This window comes from Triticum urartu, chromosome 2A (genome assembly GCF_056163025.1).
Source record: "Triticum urartu cultivar PI428250 chromosome 2A, HENAU_Tu73, whole genome shotgun sequence".
Lineage (NCBI taxonomy): Eukaryota > Viridiplantae > Streptophyta > Magnoliopsida > Poales > Poaceae > Triticum > Triticum urartu.
The window spans coordinates 639,967,096-639,989,606 of NC_141874.1; the positions used below are offsets into that span (position 1 = coordinate 639,967,096).

Consider the following 22,511-nt stretch of genomic DNA (forward strand, 5'->3'; position numbering starts at 1 on the left):
TTCTTATCCGCCAAATACTTGGGGCAGTTCCGCTTCCAGTGACCAGTCTGCTTGCAATAAAAGCACTCAGTTTCAGGCTTAGGTCCAGGCTTGGGTTTCTTCTCTTGAGTAGCAACTTGCTTGCCGTTCTTTTTGAAGTTCCCCTTCTTCTTCCCTTTGCCCTTTTTCTTGAAACTAGTGGTCTTGTTAACCATCAACACTTGATGCTCCTTCTTGATTTCTACCTCCGCAGCTTTCAGCATTGCGAAGAGCTCGGGAATAGTCTTGTTCATCCCTTGCATATTATAGTTCATCACGAAGCTCTTGTAGCTTGGTGGCAGTGATTGGAGAATTCTGTCAATGACGCAGTCATCTGGAAGATTAACCCCCATCTGAATCAAGTGATTATTATACCCAGACATTTTGAGTATATGCTCACTGACAGAACTGTTCTCCTCCATCTTGCAGCTATAGAACTTATTGGAGACTTCATATCTCTCAATCCGGGCATTTGCTTGAAATATTAACTTCAACTCCTGGAACATCTCATATGCTCCATGACGTTCAAAATGTTGTTGAAGTCCCGATTCTAAGCCGTAAAGCATGGCACACTGAACTATCGAGTAGTCATCAGCTTTGCTCTGCCAGACGTTCATAACATCTGGTGTTGCTCCAGCAGCAGGCCTGGCACCCAGCGGTGCTTCCAGGACGTAATTCTTCTGAGCAGCAATGAGGATAATCCTCAAGTTACGGACCAAGTCCGTATAATTGCTACCATCATCTTTCAACTTTGCTTTCTCAAGGAACGCATTAAAATTCAACGGAACAACAGCACGAGCCATCTATCTACAATCAACATAAACAAGCAAGATACTATCAGGTACTAAGTTCATGATAAGTTCAATTAATCAAATTACTTAAGAACTCCCACTTAGATAGACATCCCTCTAATCTTCTAAGTGATTACGTGATCCAAATCAACTAAACCATAACCGATCATCACGTGAGATGGAGTAGTTTTCAATGGTGAACATTGTTATGTTGATCATATCTACTATATGATTCACGCTCGACCTTTCGGTCTCCGTGTTCCGAGGCCATATCTGCATATGCTAGGCTCGTCAAGTTTAACCTGGGTATTCTGCGTGTGCAAAACTGGCTTGCACCCGTTGTAGATGGACGTAGAGCTTATCACACCCGATCATCACGTGGTGTCTGGGCACGACGAACTTTGGCAACGGTGCATACTCAGGGAGAACACTTCTTGATAATTTAGTGAGAGATCATCTTATAGTGCTACCGTCAATCAAAGCAAGATAAGATGCATAAAAAGATAAACATCACATGCAATCAATATAAGTGATATGATATGGCCATCATCATCTTGTGCTTGTGATCTCCATCTCCGAATCACCGTTATGATCACCATCGTCACCGGCGCGACACCTTGATCTCCATCGTAGCATCGTTGTCGTCTCGCCAATCTTATGCTTCCACGACTATCACTACCGTTTAGTAATAAAGTAAAGCATTACATCGCGATTTCATTGCATACAATAAAGCGACAACCATATGGCTCCTGCCAGTTGCCGATAACTCGGTTACAAAACATGATCATCTCATACAATAAAATTCAGCATCATGCCTTGACCATATCACATCACAACATGCCCTGCAAAAACAAGTTAGACGTCCTCTACTTTGTTGTTGCAAGTTTTACGTGGCTGCTACGGGCTTAAGCAAGAACCAATCTCAGCTATGCATCAAAACCACAACGATAGTTTGTCAAATAGACTCCGTTTTAACCTTCGCAAGGACCGGGCGTAGCCACACTTGGTTCAACTCAAGTTGGAGAGACAGTCGCCCGCAAGCCACCTGTGTGCAAAGCACGTCGGGGGAACCGGTCTCGCGTAAGCGTACGCGTAAGGTTGGTCCAGGCCGTGTCGTCCAACAATGCCACCGAACCAAAGTATGACATGCTGGTAGGCAGTATGACTTATATCGCCCACAACTCACTTGTGTTCTACTCGTGCATATAACATCAACATAAATAACCTAGGCTCTGATGCCACTGTTGGGTTTCATAGTAATTTCAAAAAAATTCCTACGCACACGCAAGATCATGTGATGCATAGCAACGAGAGGGGAGAGTGTTGTCTATATACCCACGCAGACCGACTGCGGAAGCGTTGACGCAACGTAGAGGAAGTAGTCGTACGTCTTCACGATCCAACCGATCAAGCACCGAAACTACGGCACCTTCGAGTTCGAGCACACGTTCAGCTCGATGACGATCCCCGGACTCCGATCCAGCAAAGTGTCGGGGAAGAGTTCCGTCAGCACGATGGCGTGGTGACGATCTTGATATTCCACGGCAGCAGGGCTTCGCCTAAACTCCGCTACAGTATTATCGAGGATTATGGTGGCTGGGGGCACCGCACACGGCTAAGGAATAGATCACGTGGATCAACTTGTGTGTTCTAGGGTGCCTCTACCTCAGTATATAAAGGACCAAAGGGGGGAGGCTGGCCGGCCACAAGGGGCGCGCCAGGAGAGTCCTACTCCCTCCGGGAGTAGGATTCCCCCCCCCCAATCCTAGTTGGAATATGATTCATGGAGGGGGAAAAGAGAGAGAGGGGGCCGGCCACCTCTCCTAGTCCTAATAGGACTAGGGGAAGGAGGAGGTGCGCAGCCCATGTAGGGCTGCCTCTTCTCTTTTCCACTAAGGCCCATCATGGCCCATTTAGCTCCCGGGGGGTTCCGGTAACCTTCCCGGTACTCCGGTAAAATCCCGATTTCACCCGGAACACTTCCGATATCCAAACATAGGCTTCCAATATATCAATCTTTATGTCTCGACCATTTAGAGACTCCTCGTCATGTCGGTGATCACATCCGGGACTCCGAACAACCTTTGGTACATCAAAATGCATAAACTCATAATATAACTGTCATCGTAACCTTAAGCGTGCGGACCCTACGGGTTCGAGAACAATGTAGACATGACCGAGACACATCTCCGGTCAATAACCAATAGCGGAACCTGGATGCCCATATTGGCTCCTACATATTCTACGAAGATCTTTATCAGTCAGACCGCATAACAACATACGTCGTTCCCTTTGTCATCGGTATGTTACTTGCCCGAGATTCGATCGTCGGTATTCCAAATACCTAGTTCAATCTCGTTACCGGCAAGTCTCTTTACTCGTTCTGTAATACGTCATCCCGCAACTAACTCATTTAGTTGTAATGCTTGCAAGGCTTAAGTGATGTGCATTACCGAGAGGGCCCAGAGATACCTCTCCGACAATCGGAGTGACAAAACCTAATCTCGAAATACGCCAACCCAACATGTACCTTTGGAGACACCTGTAGTACTCCTTTATAATCACCCAGTTACGTTGTGACGTTTGGTAGTACCCAAAGTGTTCCTCCGGTAAACGGGAGTTGCATAATCTCATAGTTATAGGAACATGTATAAGTCATGAAGAAAGCAATAGCAACATACTAAACGATCGAGTGCTAAGCTAATGGAATGGGTCATGTCAATCAGATCATTCAACTAATGATGTGACCTCGTTAATCAAATAACAACTCTTTGTTCATGGTTAGGAAACATAACCATCTTTGATTAACGAGCTAGTCAAGTAGAGGCATACTAGTGACACTCTATTTGTCTATGTATTCACATGTGTATTATGTTTCCGGTTAATACAATTCTAGCATGAATAATAAACATTTATCATGATATAAGGAAATAGATAATAACTTTATTATTGCCTCTAGGGCATATTTCCTTCACACACTGCCTGTTGCCATTCTGCATATAAGACAGTGTGGCAAATAGAGTGTGAACAGACTGCCTGCTGCCATTTATGCATATAAGACAGTGTGGCAAACTGTCTGCACAATGTGGCAACCGAATTTGCATATCAAATGTTTCAGATGCCATACGTATGCGTTGCATGTGGCAAGTGTTTTTGCTGACCCCCTTGCATTTACATTTTCCACCATGACAATTTGGTATGTTCCCATCTTAGCAGAATGGCTCGTGGCGATCGTCAAAACGATGATGATGATTTCATGGATCCACCACAGCGTAATCGGGCAACTGGGTGGAGAAAAGAGGGTGATGAGGTAAATGTTCACACACACACCCCTTCTTCCTGATGTATGTTAATGGTTGACACCTTTGAGCCCGCAATCGTTTGGCACGAACTAAAATTTCATTACATTGCAAAATGCGGCAACAACTGATATCCTTTTTTGTTTGTAAAAACATGGCAACAACTGATCACTTTATGTCTGTTTTTTTGCAGAAGAAGAAACGTATTCGCAACAGAGCCTCCCAAGAACGATTGACTGCGTTGACTGACAAATTCAGCGACGATCAGAAGGGGGCTGCTGCTGAGATGGGTATGCAGTCTATGATGGCTGTCCGGTGCACGAACCTTGTCAACCCTGTATGCGATTGGCTTGGTGAGATCTACGACCCCGCCTCCAGAGAATTCGTGATTCCGGGACGCGGAAGACTACCGCTGAATGAGGAATCCGTGTTCTGCACGTTGGGTGTGCCCCATGGACATATCAAAGTCCCGTACGAGGTCAACAACGAGATCGAGGAAGCGTTGTTCCCCCGTTTGTTTCCTGGGTTGGAATCCATGCCGAACACGACTGCAGTGGCAGATTCATTGGAGGCCATAACGACGCACGGAGATGTTTTCAAGATGAAGCTACTCATGTACCTCATCTCAGCCGTTTTCGCGCCGACCACTTCTCTTCGCCCAAGCAACAAATGCTTCCCCATCCTGGTGAATGATCTATCTTTACTACATTATTTTTCCTTCAATTTTTTTGCTCCGATGTCATGTGCAAGCTAGTCACTGACGGTTTTTTTGTTGTTTTTTCCATTGGAATTCTCACGTGGCAACTCCTTGTCCTGAATTTTATGCGGTGCAGGAGAAACTGAAAGATGTGAAGAACATGAACTGGTGTAAGTTCATTGCCGACTTCCTGCATGATGCATTTGCAAGCAAGGTGTACCAGAAGGGTTGTCGACTGCATTTAATGGTATTTTTTACCGGTCCTTTATGTGAACACTATTTTTTAACACATCTTTATTCATGCATGTCAACATGATCATAATAAGATGGCAACTGCCATGTTGATTATGTGGCAACTGCCATCATGACTATATGGCAACTGCCATCATACTGTGATGGCAACTGCCAACATGACAACATGGCAACTGCCATCATACTATGATGGCAATTGCCATCACTCTATGATGGCAACTAGCACATGCAGATGGCATATTCTTCATAAAATACCATATATTTTATCCTGTTATTTGTCGCAAAATACCATGACCGCAACTGATTTTTCTTTCTTTTTAAAATTGTTGTACATCAGCTCATGTACGTCGACTGCCTTGATCTGCCCATCGTGGACTTCACTGGGACAGGAGGCCCGCCGCCTGCGCACAAGTTTGCTGTTTCTGCGTGGACTATCGATGCTGTCAAGGCTGTGCTTGCTGCAGACAGGGTAACTGATAGCAAATATGGTAAACTGCAGGTTAGTTCTGCTTTTTTTGCAACACATGAACTGCTAGTCAGTGTTCATCATTCTCTCTCTTATATCGTTGCTACTTTTTTTTCTTTCTCCCCAGCTGATGGCCAAGCATTCTATAGACTACAGCGTGTTTGGGGGGCCTCAAAACTTTGAAAAGTGGATGGACGTGCACTCAGCTCCGTCTTGTCCTTCAGAGGTAATCAAAAGATCTACATATATGGTTTGCCGTGGAGTATTTTTCGATGTCGTGCAAGTGATTGCAATACGGGGTTGTCATTGATGCCTCTTTGTTTTGTGTACAGGCGAGGGCACCTGTTGAGCAGCTAATAGGGCAGTTTGCATCTGGAATGACTGGCTTGCTCGGGAAGTTGGTTGAGGGGTGGACGTCCCTCAGTGGCTCTGACGGCGACGCGGTTGCGAGGCAATTCACTTCATTCGTCCCAGAACGTACACACCGGCCAACCAGTTGCCGTGGCCGGTATGACTACAACAGTTCCCAGGAGCCCGCTGACACACAAGATGAACTAGGTGGAGACGCTGGTCTCAGCAAGGATGACGATGATGTCATGGATAATGTGCAAGAGGACACCGATGATGATGAACACGCTGAAGTTCGCGCAGGTGGTAACAAGGGCAAGGATGCAACAGATGTCCCCCAACCGGATAAAGTCAAACAACACACGGCTGTGAGAGGCGAAGGGGTTTTGCCATCAAAGAGGGGGATGGCTCCAGAGGGTGCTGGGGAAGTTTCTATTGGCAAGATGTCTAGGACCGACCTTGTAGCTGCCAGGAAGAGGTTCGACTTTCATCTTAGCTTTTTTCTTTGTCTATTTTCTTCGAACAGACTCATCCTCTTTTTTGCACTTGTGTTCTGTCAAATGCGGCAACAAGATTGCTGACTGACAATTGCCACCTCTTTTTTTTGACCTCCATCTCATACGTGCAGCGAGCCGACAGCTGGTGGACGAGCAATTATGAAGAAACAGGCGCCAACGCCAACCCGTGTTTCTGCTCGGTTGAACAAAGGTGCCCCCATTGCCGGTGATACCACTTCCACCAGGACATCTCCTCGCACGACGACAACCAACACCGGGGATCCTGTCGTGTTGCCAGACCTGAGGAAGGCAGTCAGGAAGTAGGTTTCTTCATCCGCTTTCATTGGCATAGCGCTATATTTTTTATTTCCCAATGCATTCGTTTAGCTTGTCACATTGTCTTCTGTCATCGCCCCCCACGTGGCAACCGCTGTTTTACCAAATGATATTTTATTTACTTTCTAAACGTGTGGCAACTTCTATTTTTGTTTTTCACATGGCAAGTGGAATGTAGGCCAAATGGTAACTTTAATGTACCTTATGGCAACTGCCATCTTTTTACCGTTGTCTTGTGAGCTCATCCCACGCCTAGGTTTGAAATTGCATTCATGGCAGATCAGACATTTTTATCATTCTTTCAAGGTTGCTAACATGGAAACTGCTGCTGGATGGCAACTGCTAGTTATGACACATGGCAACTGACGTTCCCCTTACATGGCAACTGCCAGCTTTTCCACCTGTTTTTCCATTTTCTTAAGATTTCTACCAAGGCAAACATAATTTTGTTTCATTTTTAAATACCTTTTTCATGCACTTCATTTTTTTTGCAGGGTGAAGAAGACTACTACGTGTGGGTCCAAGCATATCAGTAAGGACCCGCTCGAACGCATGCATTCAAAGTTGTCAACAGGGGGCAACTCAGATGTACAGGAGGCACCAGTCGACAATACTGCTGCTGCACCGTTGACCGCTCCCACCAACTCTGATGCAAGTGGCAGACCATCTCCGCCGGCTGCAGATGTGCAGCCTACAACAACAGGCATCCGTACATCGGGGAGTGACGAGTCGGTATCTGCCAGGACAGCTGAAATACTGCCAACCCTTCTGGCAATGAAGGATGCTGCTGTGAGTCATGCCACCCCATCAGCAAGCATTGAAGTGGACGCTCCCGAGACGAACCTAGGCAAGGAAGATTCCCGCTCATCTGACACTGATTCCAAGCGCGTGCGCAGTGGCACTCCTGTGTCCACGACAGAAGCGGTCGAGGCGGCAGTTCACAAGGACATGCCATCTACAGGTGAGAGTCCTGGCACAACAGCTCCAGCTCCTGGCGGTGCAGATACTGCTAAGGCGACTGTTTCGCGTGTTGGTCTACCACCTAGGCGTCGTAGCCCCCGCAAGCAACCAACAGACATACCGAACGCACCGACAGTAGCCAGGAGCAGGAGAGACGAGTCTGGTTTTGTTCCTGCATCCACACTAATCCCGCCACCTGCCTAAAGCAATGTGACGGAGAAACCTGAAGACCGGAGCACAACTGAGGCAGGTGTCAAGCCGGGCACGAGCGACGCAGGTGAACACCCGGAGCAGACTGCGCCTTTTCCTGCAGTGGAAATCCCCAGCATAAATCTGCGCACTTCCAGGCTCCCAGTCAACGTCGGTGTCCCCTACAGCCCAAACAAGAAGATTGTCATGAAAGCTACGGTTGATACCACTAACAACACGCCCTGCCCTGCAAATAAGGACGATCATTCTGCAGCGGCCGATTCAGATATATTTGTTGATCTTTCACCCTTGGATTCTTCCCCGCAAGTCGTTCGTGGTCCGGCCAGCAGGAATGAGAGGCACCCAATGGCCTTTACCCCACCGAGTTTCAACCTTGGCATCAATCAAGATCAACCGGTTGTGCAAGATCCTATGCCAGTTTCCTTTGCATTCCCAGGAGGCATGCCTGCAATAATGGCGCAGCCAATGGTCGAGGGCAGGAAGGTTGTCAAGTTCGTAGAGCCAATTGTGGCAGGTACACTTGCCATGTCCATATGATTTTTCTTGCACACGTCTGTGTAGTTTCACTGTTGTCCCAATCATATTTTTTGTTTTGGGGGGTTCTCACTTGTGATGGCAACTGACATGCGATGACATGGCAACTGGATTTGATGCACCGTGTCACCTACTTTTTTTTCTGCCATGCTGCATTTTACATTTGGGCAACCATGTGGCAACTGAAGTTGATTCAATATGGCAACCGTAGTCTCCGTAACATGGCAAACACAGTGCATCACACATGGCAACTGGAATTGATTCAACACCATGTCACCTGCATTTTTTTTGTTTCCATGCTGCATTTTTTCATAAAGCAATCACATGGCAAGTGCAGTTGACACAACATGGCAACTGTAGTTGCTGTGACATGGCAACTACATTCCAACTAGATGGCAACTACATTCCAACTACATGGCAACTGTAGTTGCTATGACATGGTCACTAAAGCTGGACCACACATGGCAACTGCCCCACTTTTTCCTACCTACAACTCACATCATGCACCCCATCTTTTCTCACAATCCATTTGCTTTTGATTTCCTAGGTATCCTAACCCACTTTTTTTATCACTGCAGCCACACCCGAGGAGATTTCACCGTCTCTTGAAGAAACTTACCGCATGCTTGAGGAGGCAGCATTGCAGAGGAAGTCCTCACGAGGGCAAGGGCAATCAAGTTCCAACGTGCCTGCAGACACGGTATCTAAGGATACCATTAGGAGTGCCACTCCTAGTTCTGTGAGGCAGCAGAGGGTAGTGCACCCACCTCCCGCGGAAGACTACGAGCCCGAATTCAGGGCCACTAAAGAACAGACCCAGCTGTACGATATCGTCAAGCGGTTTGGAAATGCGACGTCCAGCGGCAAGCACATGAAGGAGCTGAAAGCGTAAACGACCACACCCCATAACATCTCATTTTGCTTTGCTCCTTTTTTACCATTCACATCCTTCGTACTTTCTATGTTATATTGTTTTAGTTCTTTCATAAATTTTTTTTACTTAGTAGGCATGATCCTTCCATGTTATATTGTTTTCATACAGCTCATGTTTGGACAGAACCAAAGTCATTCAATGCGGAGCGACGTACGTCGACCTTGGTGATCTTGCTGAGTCCGTGAGGCCAAATGGCAAAATGTCGACGAACGTAGTTGCATGCGGGATTGACTACATCAACAACCACACCGATGTGTGCGCCGACAAGACAATCATGCATTACAGTGTGACCTGCAAAATATGGGACGGTGACTTCCACCACAAAATCCTGAGGAAGAACTTTGCCCAACACAGTGATTTCAAGCTCACAATGAAGAAATATGTGAGTACTGCTTCAATGTCTGCACTTCTTTTTTCACAAGGTGTGCTTTTTGTTGCCATCATCTGCAGTTGTGTTTTACATGGTAGCTGTTTTCATGTGGCAACAGCTGCCGTGCACACTGACTTATTTGATTTTTGCATGCCGCGCAAACTATGTGGCAACTTGACAGTAAAATACATGGCATACTTTTGTTCACACATGGACGGCAACTTTATTTCAACTACCCCCACCCATAACCAGAGTTTTTCTACGTGATTCTAATTCCTTTGTCCCTCTGTTGTTCTTTACGCGAACGCTGATTCTCATTTTCCTCACTTTTTTAAATGCAGGTCATGTTCCCCATGTTCCAGGAGCTTTCACCACATGACCCTCACGACAAGTGTGGTCACCACTACGTGATCTGTCTTGACCTGAAGAACTAACGTGTTGAGGTGCTTGATTCAATCCGTTCGGAAGATGATGCAGACCTCACCACGCATGCTGAATTCTTCATTAAGAACCTCAAAGAGACATGGCACCATCACTATGAACTCTCAAAGGTCCAGATCAGTCATTTCCCGACTGAGTATGTGGCGACTACAAAGCAAGGGAACACGTAATTCCTTCCTCCCTTTTCGTCTGCCATTTTACATCAATCCAATTCCTGTTTTGTTTGTCAAATCTGAAATTGAAGTCTGTCTTTTGTTATGTCTGAGCTCTTTGCATGGTCACGTTACTCTTTTCCTCGTGCAGGACGGACTGTGGCTTTCACGCGCTGGAGTACTTTGCAAAGTGGGAAGGCAGAATTGTCCCCGCTATCACAGCTGCAACGGTCGTTGAGCTCCGGAAAATCCACACATGGAACTGGTTGACGAATGAAGATTTCAACAAGCGGTCGGGAGCACGCGAGTTTGTGCAGGAAGCTGTCAAGAAAGTCACCAAGAAGTACAAGTGATCACGTGGCGTTACAGACCGGACGCACACCTTACATTCTGTTGCCGAGGAATGTAAGGTATTATCTCGTTGTTTATCGTTGAAAACTATGTTTGTGTGCTATGTTGTGGCTACAACCCCGCGTGGGCTACTATGTAGTGGTGGTGTGCGAGTGACATTTGAATAGTTTCATGTAATATATGTGTGGACGTGAACCTACTTTTAGGCGTAATTATTACAATGGTTTCGTCATTTCTAGCACCGGTTTGATGCTTTGAACGCGTCTACGATGTTTTAAAAACAATGGCAAATGTAGTTCATTAGACATGGGTAGTGGAAGTCATTGTCGTTTTACATTTTTGGCTGTTTTGCTTCTTCATTTTCATCGGTAACTGCACGGGGGTAGGTTGATCATGCAGCCACAACGTTTTTGCTGGGGTTTATGCACGTTACACTATTTTCCAATTTGTTTCCCATACACTTGCACACAACACACTACGTGCCCGTAAACCGCGTCGTTTTTGTCATGTGAATACATGCCATGCAGAGTCATCAGGAATACCATGGCATATGTCCAGTACATCTAACATGGCAGATACAGTACAAACAACATGGCAGCTCCAGCATAATTAACATGGCAACTACAGCACAACTAAGATGGCAGATCCAGTACAATTAACATGGCAGATCCACTACAACTAGCATGGCATATTCAGTACAAAACAACATGGCATATTTAGCATAAATTAGCATGGCATGTTTAGTACCAAAAATCATGGCAGACTAACTACACATAATACGGCAAATTAAATGCATACATCATGGCAGATTAAGTACTCATAACATGGCAACTGCATTTAACCATTCAATGAATTTTCCCTTGCACTTCTGATGCCCCTGAAGAGTTATTCCCCCAATTGTTTTAAAAAAGAATTCTCAACATCTAGGGTACAAAACAAAATGTCCACAACGCCACAATTTTTGCTCATGGATTGGCCGCCCCTTTCTTCGTTTTCTTGTGTTTTGCTTGGATCTCCAATCCCGACTTGTACCTTATCTCTCTTGAACGACCCTTTGTGATGGAACGGGGTGGGTTCCTGACCTGGGTCTGTGTGCTTGCTGTTCCAGATCCTATCTCCGAGTTTTCAGACGACGGCCCCATGGATGAAGGCACGCTTGATGTGCGGGGGAACCGGTGTAAGGCTTCCTCGGCTTTCCTCTTCTTGATCTCATCAAGCTCTCTTTTTAGTGCTTTCCTGTGTTTTTCTGCGACTCTCGCTGTGTCATCACTCTTGCACGCTTCATTAATTAGCTCAGCATAGTTCTTTGTCAGCACAACGTGCCTCACGGCTTCCATGGTTGACTCTGGTCTCTCGTCATGCACAGCCAGAACTGCGTGTGTTGTTTGCGGCGTCAACGCATCGTCAGCGTCCCAAGTCCATCGCCGCCTTATGAAATGTCGGGGCATCCGTGTCACATCGTTCACGTCCATTACTTTTAGTATGTGACAACACACAATGCCGTCCCGTTCGAACTTGCAACATTGGCAGTAGAACTCGCCTTCGCCTATCGAGGCTGTGACGAAGTAGTTCCTTCCTTTGTCCGGGTCTTCAGGTTCTGAATCTGACATGCCCAAAATAGAACACACCTTGAACGTACATTCATCCACCTGGAAAGCCGTGAACATGCTGGCACGCTTTATTTCTTCCTGGAATCTGTATTTTTTGTGTGTTTTCTGTTAAACTATTGTGGGCTTTTTTCTTGTAGCACCTTATGTTGTCATGGAAAATAGATATACATTTTGTTTGAACATGGCAAACGTAATTCATTGAACATGGCAAATATAGTATGTTGAACATGGCAAATGCAGTACGCTATACATGGCAAATGCAGTACAATAGACATGGCAACTGCATTTTCAACAAACATGGCAGATGCATCTTATTTAAACATGGCAACTGCATTTTGTTAAACATGGCAACTAGAGTTTATTAAACATGGCAATTGCATTTCAGCAAACACGGCAGTTGCATTTTAGTAAACATGACAATTGCATTTCAATAGACATGGCAACAACATAACATTTTCCATTTGACACTAGCATTTGCACACCAACATGTCCAGTGGAAGTACATTGCATTAAACATGGCAACTGCATTTCATTGAACATTGAAACTGCATCCGGGTAAGCATGACAAACAGAATTTCTATTGAATATGACAACTGCATCTGAGTAAGCATGGCAAACAGTACTTTATTAAACATGGCAACCGCAAAATCATGGCAACTGCATCGCACTCTACAAGGCACATACTGACTTGGTACTTTTTCTGCAAATAAGACTGTAACGCAACTGACTTACTTGTTAAAGATCTTGTTGGTGTATATCTTGCTCATTTGCCTCTCCATCGGTAAGTACGTTAGCAATTTTGGCTGCTTTAGCGCGGTGTTCGCTTCTTGCTGCAGCTCAGATCCCAGAATTTTTTGTTGCAAAGCTGTGTACTGCTTGGCAAACTGTAGCAATGAGTTGCCAGGACTGACGTACCGCTTCAAAACAGCATTGAATCCCTCGCTGCGCTGCGTAGTCTGCAAAAAGGGGAAGAAGCACTGCATGAAGTAGGCCGGCACCCAGTACATTCGCTTCTCCCACAGGCTTACAAGAGTCTCGTTGTCTTGGACTTGATGTGTTTCAGTCATGGCCATCCAGCTCCCTTCAAACTCCTCCACCGTCAAGCTGTGGTCCACGCAAAGTTCGAATGCCTTGTGCAGCTCTGGACGGTCAGCAAAGAACGGTCCTAGCGTCTCCTCAGCCTTCTTTATAATGTGCCACCTACAGTGCCTGTGCACTGCCAACGGAAAGACCTCCTCTATGCCTGCACGCATGCTGAAATCCTGGTCCGTTATTATGTTCATCGGAGCAAGTCCATCCATGCACTCCAAGAAGGTCTTGAACAGCCAAACGTACCCATCCGTGTCTTCGTTCCGGACGAGCCCGCAGCTGAACTGCAACGACTGATTGTGGTTATTTATCCCTATGAACGGAGCGCACGGCATCTTGTACATGTTGGTGAGGTACGTCGTGTCGAATGAAATGCAATCTCGGAAATGTTTGTAGGCTCTCCTTGCAGCACCATCCACCCAATACATGTTCCTGACACGGTCCTCATCGTCCAACCTTATCCTGTAGAAGAAATCTGCATCTTCTTTGGCTTTCTCATCGAAGTAGGCAATTGTGGCCTCTATGTCTGCCAACTTGCTCTCTCTACGGTACCTTGCCCGTAGGTTTGTGACGTCAGCTGGTATGTACGGCATGCTACTCAGAGTCCCCTTTTTGCTGTGGATGAGAGATAGTATCTGCACCATTCTCGATGGACCGATGTTACAATCATGTAGCAGCTTTACGAATTGCCTTTCGACGGGGGTGAACCCTCTGTGGGCGGTCAGAAATTTCACCAGGTCGAACTTCTTTATCAGTTGGTGGTTGTGCTCGTCAAAATACTCATTGACCACCCACTGTGCTCCATCTACGTTTAGCTTACACCGGACAGGGCACTAAGTCTTCTGAATGATACCACTCTTTCGTTCCGAAATGACAGGCGCATCGCCTTTCCCCTTCTTGTTCCTGCGTGCCTTGTGGCACCTCATCTCACCTCTGCTGTACTCGTTAGTTTTCTTAATTTTCCTACGGTACTCGGTGTTGACCGCAAACCCATGGAACTTTGCATATGTCTGGTAGTATTCCTTTGCTGCTTCGAATGACTCAAATCTCTGCCCAATGTACGGTGGCTGAGGCACCACGATCTCTGATTGCCCACCATCTTCATCCCCTTGCGCGTCGTCGTCAGTTTCATCGTTCACTTCAGTATGGGCGGCAGTCCCATCTACCTGAGAGTTGCTAGTGCTTGTGTTCAAAGGGGTGCTTGCCGGCATTGCTGGAATGATTGCCATTCCCGACTCTGACTCGAAATTGTTTGCGGCATGTTTGTCTGCTGTCTGGTGGAACGCGTCTTCCGTGCGCTCAGAGCTCCCCGCAGTAGATGTCTCGGCGCCGCTGTGCATTGTAGTTGTAGGTTCTGTAACAGGGAAAAACAGGTACGAGATTAAGAATTTTGTGTTGGATAACATGTGGATCGCAACGGATCACACCATCTTCGAGTGATTTTCCATGACATCTTTTACAGACAACAAGCCGGCAGTCTGTGGGTGGTCATTTTTATGGCAGCTGTAGGTGTGCAGACATGGCACCTACTGTTCAACAAACATGGCAACCATTGTTTTGCCTACAAATAACTACAAATAGCAAATGTAGCGCTGTTTTTTGTGCTTTAGATATTTTCCCTCTACCTTGTTGTGCTGTATTTGACCATCGTGTGTGGTCTGTTACACCATAATGACGTGATCCACCAGGAATTTGCGAAGCTTGCCAGGAGACGTTTTCCGGGTCACCGCCAGCGTAATAACCTGCAATCATAGTAGTGGTTGGTCAAATCGCGGCAAACGCATTTCGTGCTAGCATGGCAACTATAGTTGCCCTTATGTGGCAAATGCATTTTTGCTTGCATGGCAACTGAAGTTGCATCGGTAGGGCAATCGCAGTTTGTTATTAGATGGCAATTGCAGTTGTCATGAAATGGCAACTGCAGCTTTTCCTACATGGCAACTGCAGGTGTGCAGAGATGGCAAATGTTGTTTTTAATACATGGCAACCGTAGAAGACCAGTCATGGCAATTTTTGTAGTTGTCAACTATGCTCCTTGTGCTGACTGAGCATCCGCATCTTCACTATGTTTATGGACTCACCTGTGTACGACGTCGATGGCAGGTACATGGGTGCTGCCCGATTCCACGTGCGGCACGAAGGCTCTGCATTTTACACCTGTGATAACTCGTGAGTCCTTTTGCCATCTTTTTTTCATGTTCATTTTTCATGTCCACAGCATTATGTGCTCTTTTTTCGTTTTTGCATTACCTTGATTAGCCATACTAGCTAGTTGGAGTTGGCTGCCCGTACATTTGTCAGCGTTAGCGCCTTGTGACTGCACTAGCCACGGGGCCCCCCTAAGAGTGTTCTGGTCATAAGAACCTGCAAGACAAATGACAGTGCACGACATAAGTAGAATGTCATGTCCATCGTCGCGAAGATGGCAAATGTTTCTCTTCATTTTTTAGCACGCATCATACCTACGCCTGCATACTGTTCTAGCAGCGGCAGCAACGGCCCTGCAGAGATGAGCTGACTGTACTCTGATGCATCGAAAGGTGGCGGCGTTTCTGGCCTTTGAGAACCCCAATCATCTGCACCATCTTCGTGATTCATTCTTTCCGTGTCTCGCTTCTGTTCTGATGTGCTCTCAATCACTGGATGAACAAGAAGGCATCAACAATCCAATTTTTTTTATCATTGTGCTGCTTGCATGTAGAAGTTAACACGTCAGTGCTATCACATTTTCATGCGTTGGCAACCAACATATCATGGCTAGTAGGACATGCACATCCACTATCCTTTTCTAAAATCTGGTGCTAGCTATCCGTTTGATTCCATGGCATCAGGCTCTACAATAGGATGGCAAGCAATAAGTTGACATGGCGGCAGTTGACGACAATGACAGGTGGCAACTGACGTTATACACCAATGGCAATTAATTTTCACACCCCCCATTATTCCAAATTTATCAATTCTCTCTCCCTTTTTATGGATTCCTGCACATCGATTCATTCACCAACTAGGAGCATCAACCTACTGAGAACTCACGGTTATCTCTAGCGTACTACATGGCAAATCTAGTGTATTCTGCTTGGCAACTACGAAGTCACACAACGTTTGTAGTGTTTTAACCCTATAGGATGGATCTAGTTGCCAACTTCGTCGGTAATTTTGCAATTTTGTGCCCAGAAGGAGGATGAGAAACAGTAAGGAGATCGGGAGATTCACCTGCTTTTAGCTGGTCGTCTCTGGAGGGCGTTGTTGGAGTGGGGGTTGGGGGGTGGGATGGGGTGGGGGAGATAAGGGGTGTGGTTTGCGGTGGGAGCGCCCTACAGATCCTCCCTGGTTGCCATGGCAACCAGAGATGGCCGGCGACGGAGGTCGGGGTTTGACAGGCGGGGGGCGAGGGCGCAGACGAGAGAGGGGATGGATCGGAGGCCGGGAACGGCTGGGTCGTGCGGGCAGCGGCTCGTCTGGCCCGGACGAGGCAGTGCGGCCGGGGTTGCCACGCACCGGACGTGCGGGCGCGCTTTTGTGCGCGCGGACGGGGTCGTGCAGGGCGGTTCCCGTCCATGCCACACGATGCGTGCGGGCGGGTTGCCCTCCACGCCATACGTGTGGCAGTTATCGGCTTCCAATTTTAAGAGGGCAAGATTGCTTAATCAGACTGGATGGAGTACTAGTCCACGTGAGAATTAAATCAGGAAAGTCAGGTCAATATGAATCAATCATTACCAAACTGAAAGAAGACCACGACTCGGTTTTGGTCAACTCACCATGACTCGAAACGGATATGGTTGTAGTTTGGTTTCGAGCCGCTACCCGCCGGTTTCACTTTGGCCAGAGCTTCAAATCGCGGCGAGTACGAGTCGCCTCTCCGGTTTTCAAGTCACCTCCCCGGGCGCGCGTCCACACTTGCGGCCTCGTCTCTCGCTGCCGTTTCTGCTACAGCTCGGTGCCTCTCTGCGGTTACCCCTCGCCGGTGGAGCCGTCCGCTGCGGCCACGGCTACAGCCGACTGGGCGGCACCGCCATTGAGCCGGCCGCTTGCTTCGACACGCCTGTCGAGCAACTACGGCTGTTTTGATCCGCCGCGCCGCTCGAGTCCAGCCTCTACCAAGCGCTGCCGAAGCGGACGCCGCTGTCGCCATCTTCGCCTCAGCCGGCCCGTCGCCTCGCCGGTCCTCTCTGCTCACTCCTGCTCCGTGCCGCCTCGCTATTCCACCTGCGAGCAACGTGCTCTGCCTCTCTGCCCATATTTGCCAGCTAGTGCTAGTTGTGTTTGCTCATACTCCTTCAAGATTTCTGAAATTTTGCTAGTCCATGAAAAGTGCTGGATGAAGCACAATACCAATGCATCGCCCTGGCGTATACTTGCTGATTCAGAAGAATTGATCTGGATTCAAAGAGTTTTCTACGGGGACACGGATCAGGGATGGTCAAATTAACAACGACCAGGATGAGCACAGGGACAAGGGGATCGACTCAGACTCTGCATCCCGTTTGCGCGGAGCTGCCGCGCCGTTCCAGCCGCTCACCTTCTGAGTCGCCATGCCGTGACCCACCTCGCTCCGCCGTTGCTCTGAACCGCTGGAGCCACCCCCGCGCCACGGCTTCTCTCTTCTCAGCCTACTGCACGTTGACCGCGTCTGCTGACTCGCCAAGATCGTCGCAGTTCCCCCGTGATGTCACCTTCACCTCACCGGAGACAGCACCACTGCACCTCGCCGGCATCATTTTCGAGCCGCCGCTGCCTGGCCACAACCACGCCTCAAGCCAGCTACGCCTTGACTCGCTGGGGTGCGCGTGTCTGCTGGCACCACTTCACCGTCACGCCTCCACCTCGCGGGACTCCTTATCTCCAAGCAGGGCCGGCTTGTGCCCACTGCGCTTTGCGCCATCGACGATGCCAATCTCCGTCGAGCCGGCCCTGGGCCACTGCCGTTCTCCGTCTTGCCGGGGACACCTTGAGCCGCCCCGCTTCTGTCTAAACCGCCTCAAGCTGGCTTACCATCCATTGCCAGCCGCCGCCGGGTCAAGTCGCCGCGCCTCCAGCTGTTTTAAGTCGCTAAACCGCCGAGAGCTGTTGTAGCTAACCCGTCGGCCCTGCCCTTGATTTCTACCATGCGTGGATGTGGCCTCAAAGCAAGATTATTGTTGAGATGGATGAGATGGTGGACAAGTCATTGAGAGAAGATTAATCGGCGCTATGGTTGTTAGTAAAGCCAAGTTCACGCTTCAACTTAAATCGCCTCTGCGTTGAACCGCCGGAGCCACGTGGGGCTACCTCTGCCCCTGCCTCACGCCGTCATCGCTAAGTAGCCAGCGCATCGCTCTGCCGTCGGGCATTGAGCCGCCCTCGTGCTGACTGTTTTTAAGCTGCCTACATCATCTATGCCTCTGCGGTCTTGAGCCACCGGGAGTCGCCGGTCTGCCTGAACCGTCTCTGTTATGATCATCCGTTGTCCCAATAAGACATGTGATATCCATATAAGACTATTTTATTGACACATATTGTTTTTCCAAGAACAATTATTCTGATTCGCAATATATTTTTACAGGACTATGATTTATTATAAAGGTCGTATCATGTTGTGCCTATGGAGTATGCGTCAGCATCATCATGCACTGGCGTCTACACCTGCTTGCTATTGAACGGGTGTGTGCAAGCCGCCGCCCGTGCAGCTCGATCGACCTCAACTCGCTGGGAACCGCGCCCGTGACTGACTCGTCGTCCGTGTGGTATATCGTGCCTGTGATAGACTCGTCTGTCCATGCTAGCTTACAACGCTGTGGCCGGCTTAACCGCGATTGATTTGAGCTTCACTATGGTGATCATCAACTCCGCGGTGGATAATCACTGGCCTAACATATCAGGTGAAACCCATCCAGCATATTTTTATATTACATATTATTTTCTTTCAAAGAGCAATTACTTTGGCTTCCAAGTTCTCCAATGCAAGACTCAAACCGGTCTATATCACGGTCAATTATGGAAAATTTCAAGCCAACTCATTGAGTCGTCTTAAAGACTCGGGGGCTACATGGACATAGTTCAGTAAATGTTGTCGGTTTAAAGGCTGTCAGAAAATTTCCGGCTCAAAATGAGTAATTCCGGTTTACAATCCGGCTCAAGGAAAATCTGTCTCCCACAAAGATCTGAAGCTTTCAATATCCGGCTCAAGGGAAATCTGTCTCCCACAAATCTCTGAATCTTTCAATATCCGGCTCAACACCTGGTTCAAGACGAATTCATTACTCACAAGTTTGAGTTCTCAGAAAATTAAAGGGACCAAAGAGAGTCTGTTGCAAAGCACAACTCATACATAGGTACCCTGCTTCAACGACCATTGGGGGCGGATCGTATTCGAATCTAGCATAACCCCTTTGGCGCGGCTTCCTGATCGTATTTGAATCAGAGTCGTTAAAAAAGTCTCAAGGTCATTTGGGAGCTTCCTGTTCAAACATAGGTCGTATTCGAAACAAAGAGAACATAGTTGTCGGTACCCTCTTGATTGGCACATTGCCAAACCCATTAGGGGGCTTCTTGATCGTATTCGAATCATAGCTTAACCCCTTTTGGTCTGGTTTACTGATCATATTCGAATCAGAAGCCTCATTTTTTCTCTGTTTGGCTTAAGTTTTTTGAAAACAATCTTTGGTTTTGTCTTGAGACCTTTTTGTTCATATCTGAAACATATATGTGGTTTCGACTAACCCGGCTTGACTTTGGATGATAAGTCGCCATCATAAGACAATCATAAACATTTGGAAGTTTTGGCTTCTAAAGATTGGGTTATCACCCTTACTGCACAGGTATCCTAAACCGGCAGTACAATTCAATATCACAGGAACCGGTTTTCATTCCAGGTTATATTATTCAAATCTTTAATAGCCAAAATGGCTAGATTTTTATTATGGTTATCAATAACCAATATTATGATTGAGGTTTTCAAAGTCGCTTCAGCGCAATGGATATTATTTTATCAGTGGATATAATTTATTCTACAATGTAAGGAATAGTCCTGTGTCGCGGCAGGCTTACGACCCGACACTCGGGGGCTACATTATTCAAGTTGAGATTACATCAAATATACAAGTCCCATGTCACTGCCAGCATGCACCATGGCACTTGGGGGCTAATGCAAAGTCATTTTTTGCTCACCTTATTGAAGAACAGACTCATCACATTGTAATGAGCCGGCCCTTGGGGGCTACCAATTACTCCTGTCAAAAATTCAAAGTACACAAGCCTTAATTCATTATATTGAAAGATCCACTACTCAGTTGGTAGAGTACAAAGCTCTTAACCTTGTGGACGTGAGTTCAAGCCCCATGGTGGAGATTACATCATATGATGTTATTGTCAATGAATCATATACAAAGTCCCAGCTCAGTAATATCTTACTGAGCCAGCCCTTGGGGACTACACGTTGCTGCTTAAGTTTACATGATCATATTTACAAAGTCCCTGCTCATTATTGCATAATGACCCGGCCCTTGAGGGGTACAGGTGATATGCATATAAGGGAGGAATAACTTCAAATTCTCAGTTTTGAGCAAATCAAGTATTATATTATTATCGGAGAAATCTGCAAATTTTATGACCCGTCATCATCATAAGATCAACCCGGCATCAGCAACAATTACATGACCCGGCATAATTTGTTTATAACCCGACAATTTTGGCAATCATAAATCGGCAAGATCTACATCTTTAAGCCGGCTGAATATCAGTTGAATATTTCTAGACCAATATTTTTGTCAAATCAGAGCATTGAAGGCAGACTCAAATGGATTATTTCTTATAATATTTATTTATAAGAGCCAATGTCAGCAAATGGATTATGAAGTTGGCCTATTGACCCGAATTTTCCAGGAGAAAATGTCAAGGACTTAAGGATGATCAGGTGCCGGCTTACAAGAATATTTAACTCGGAGCACGACCTGTCAAATTTGTTCTTGTGTTTATGTTAAAGGATCAGTTTAACATGGATAAATCCAAATTAAACTGGAGCCTAATGTCGGCGATATACCCCGCAGTATAAACCGCCAGATGTATGACCCGGCTGGGGCTTGGCGACTCACTGACGATCCGCTTGGACCTGGCGGTTTACGATTCATCGGAGACCCGGCGGGCGGGTCAGATGGATGACAAGGCCCAAGGCCCAGAAGACCGGCTCGTATTATGGCAGGCCGGCTTAAGAGGAAAGGCATAAGGAATATTCTCCTACAAAAGAAGCAAGACTAGGACTCCACTTGTAATAGAGTAATCCTAATCCTACTAGGACTAGTCATGTAACCCGCCCCTTCAACATATATAAGGAGGGGCAGGGCACCCCAAGGGGAAGAAGCAAGAAACAATCTCTAGGGCTAGACACAAAGGGGGAGACGGCCTATGCGGCGACTCTCTCATGAGCATAATGAGATCTAGCCACAAACAACATGTAGGGTTATTACCGGATAATGTTTCCCGGGGCCCGAAGCTGTCTAAATCCTTGTCTTGTGTTGTGTCTCTTGATTCCGCTCAACCCTTCTCAAACTACTACAAAGATGCGTTGGCCTCACGACTAAGTCCTCACACTAGCACATCTGCCGTGACAAGTCCATGACAAGACCCGGAAACAAATAAATACTAGCAATACCTATGCCCCCCCTCCGTGCAAAACATGGGCATGTACCTAGTTTACTTAAACAAAGAGATAGCGCTCATTTTTCTTCCAAAAGAACTCTTCATCAATTGGTTCCCCCTCTCCCAACACGTCCCTTCACCGATATTTTTCCGTCCAACTGAATTTTTATTCCCACCACACCTTTTTTTTGAACATTTTCCGTACGATAATCAATCACCTTAATTTACATATCTTTTACACCAATTTAATCTTAATGTACTTACCAAATATATTTTTTACATAATGATGGGCAGGATTTAATAAACATTTATTTACACAATCACAGGTAGGATTTGATAAACATATATTTACATAATCATATTTATGACAGATAAATCACGAGGTAGTAACGTACTAGCATATTTAAATGCCGGTATGTTCTAGTGATTTCAAAAAGGCACTCACAATCTGGTGCAATGATTTGGTAGATCTCTGCCACGTCAGAGGATACGATTCAGCATCGAGCTCCCCGTAAATGCAAACCACGAGCGGCGTCATTT

General features: G+C 46.7%; 1 protein-coding gene across 1 annotated transcript; it reads right to left on the bottom strand.

The window, feature by feature from the left end:
* Positions 1-11,621: 11,621 nt before the first annotated feature.
* LOC147986355 (protein FAR1-RELATED SEQUENCE 5-like) lies at positions 11,622-15,953 on the bottom strand. The gene is made up of 6 exons (XM_087541975.1): positions 15,818-15,953; positions 15,606-15,719; positions 14,287-14,709; positions 13,316-14,160; positions 12,999-13,222; positions 11,622-12,351 (listed from the first exon to the last, which is right to left on the bottom strand). The coding sequence occupies exons 1-6, from the start codon at positions 15,951-15,953 to the stop codon at positions 11,622-11,624; spliced, it is 2,472 nt and encodes an 823-aa protein (XP_087398101.1).
* Between the last annotated feature and the right edge of the window lie 6,558 nt (positions 15,954-22,511).

Coding starts and splice junctions, on each gene's coding strand:
- LOC147986355 (XM_087541975.1), bottom strand. CDS start 15,953: ATGAATCACGAAGATGGTGCAGATGATTGGGGTTCTCAAAGGCCAGAA. Junction 14,161..14,286: donor AACTAACGAGTACAGCAGAG/GTGAGATGAGGT, acceptor AGCTAAACGTAG/ATGGAGCACAGTGGGTGGTC. Junction 12,352..12,998: donor ACCAACAAGATCTTTAACAA/GTAAGTCAGTTG, acceptor CAAAAAATACAG/ATTCCAGGAAGAAATAAAGC.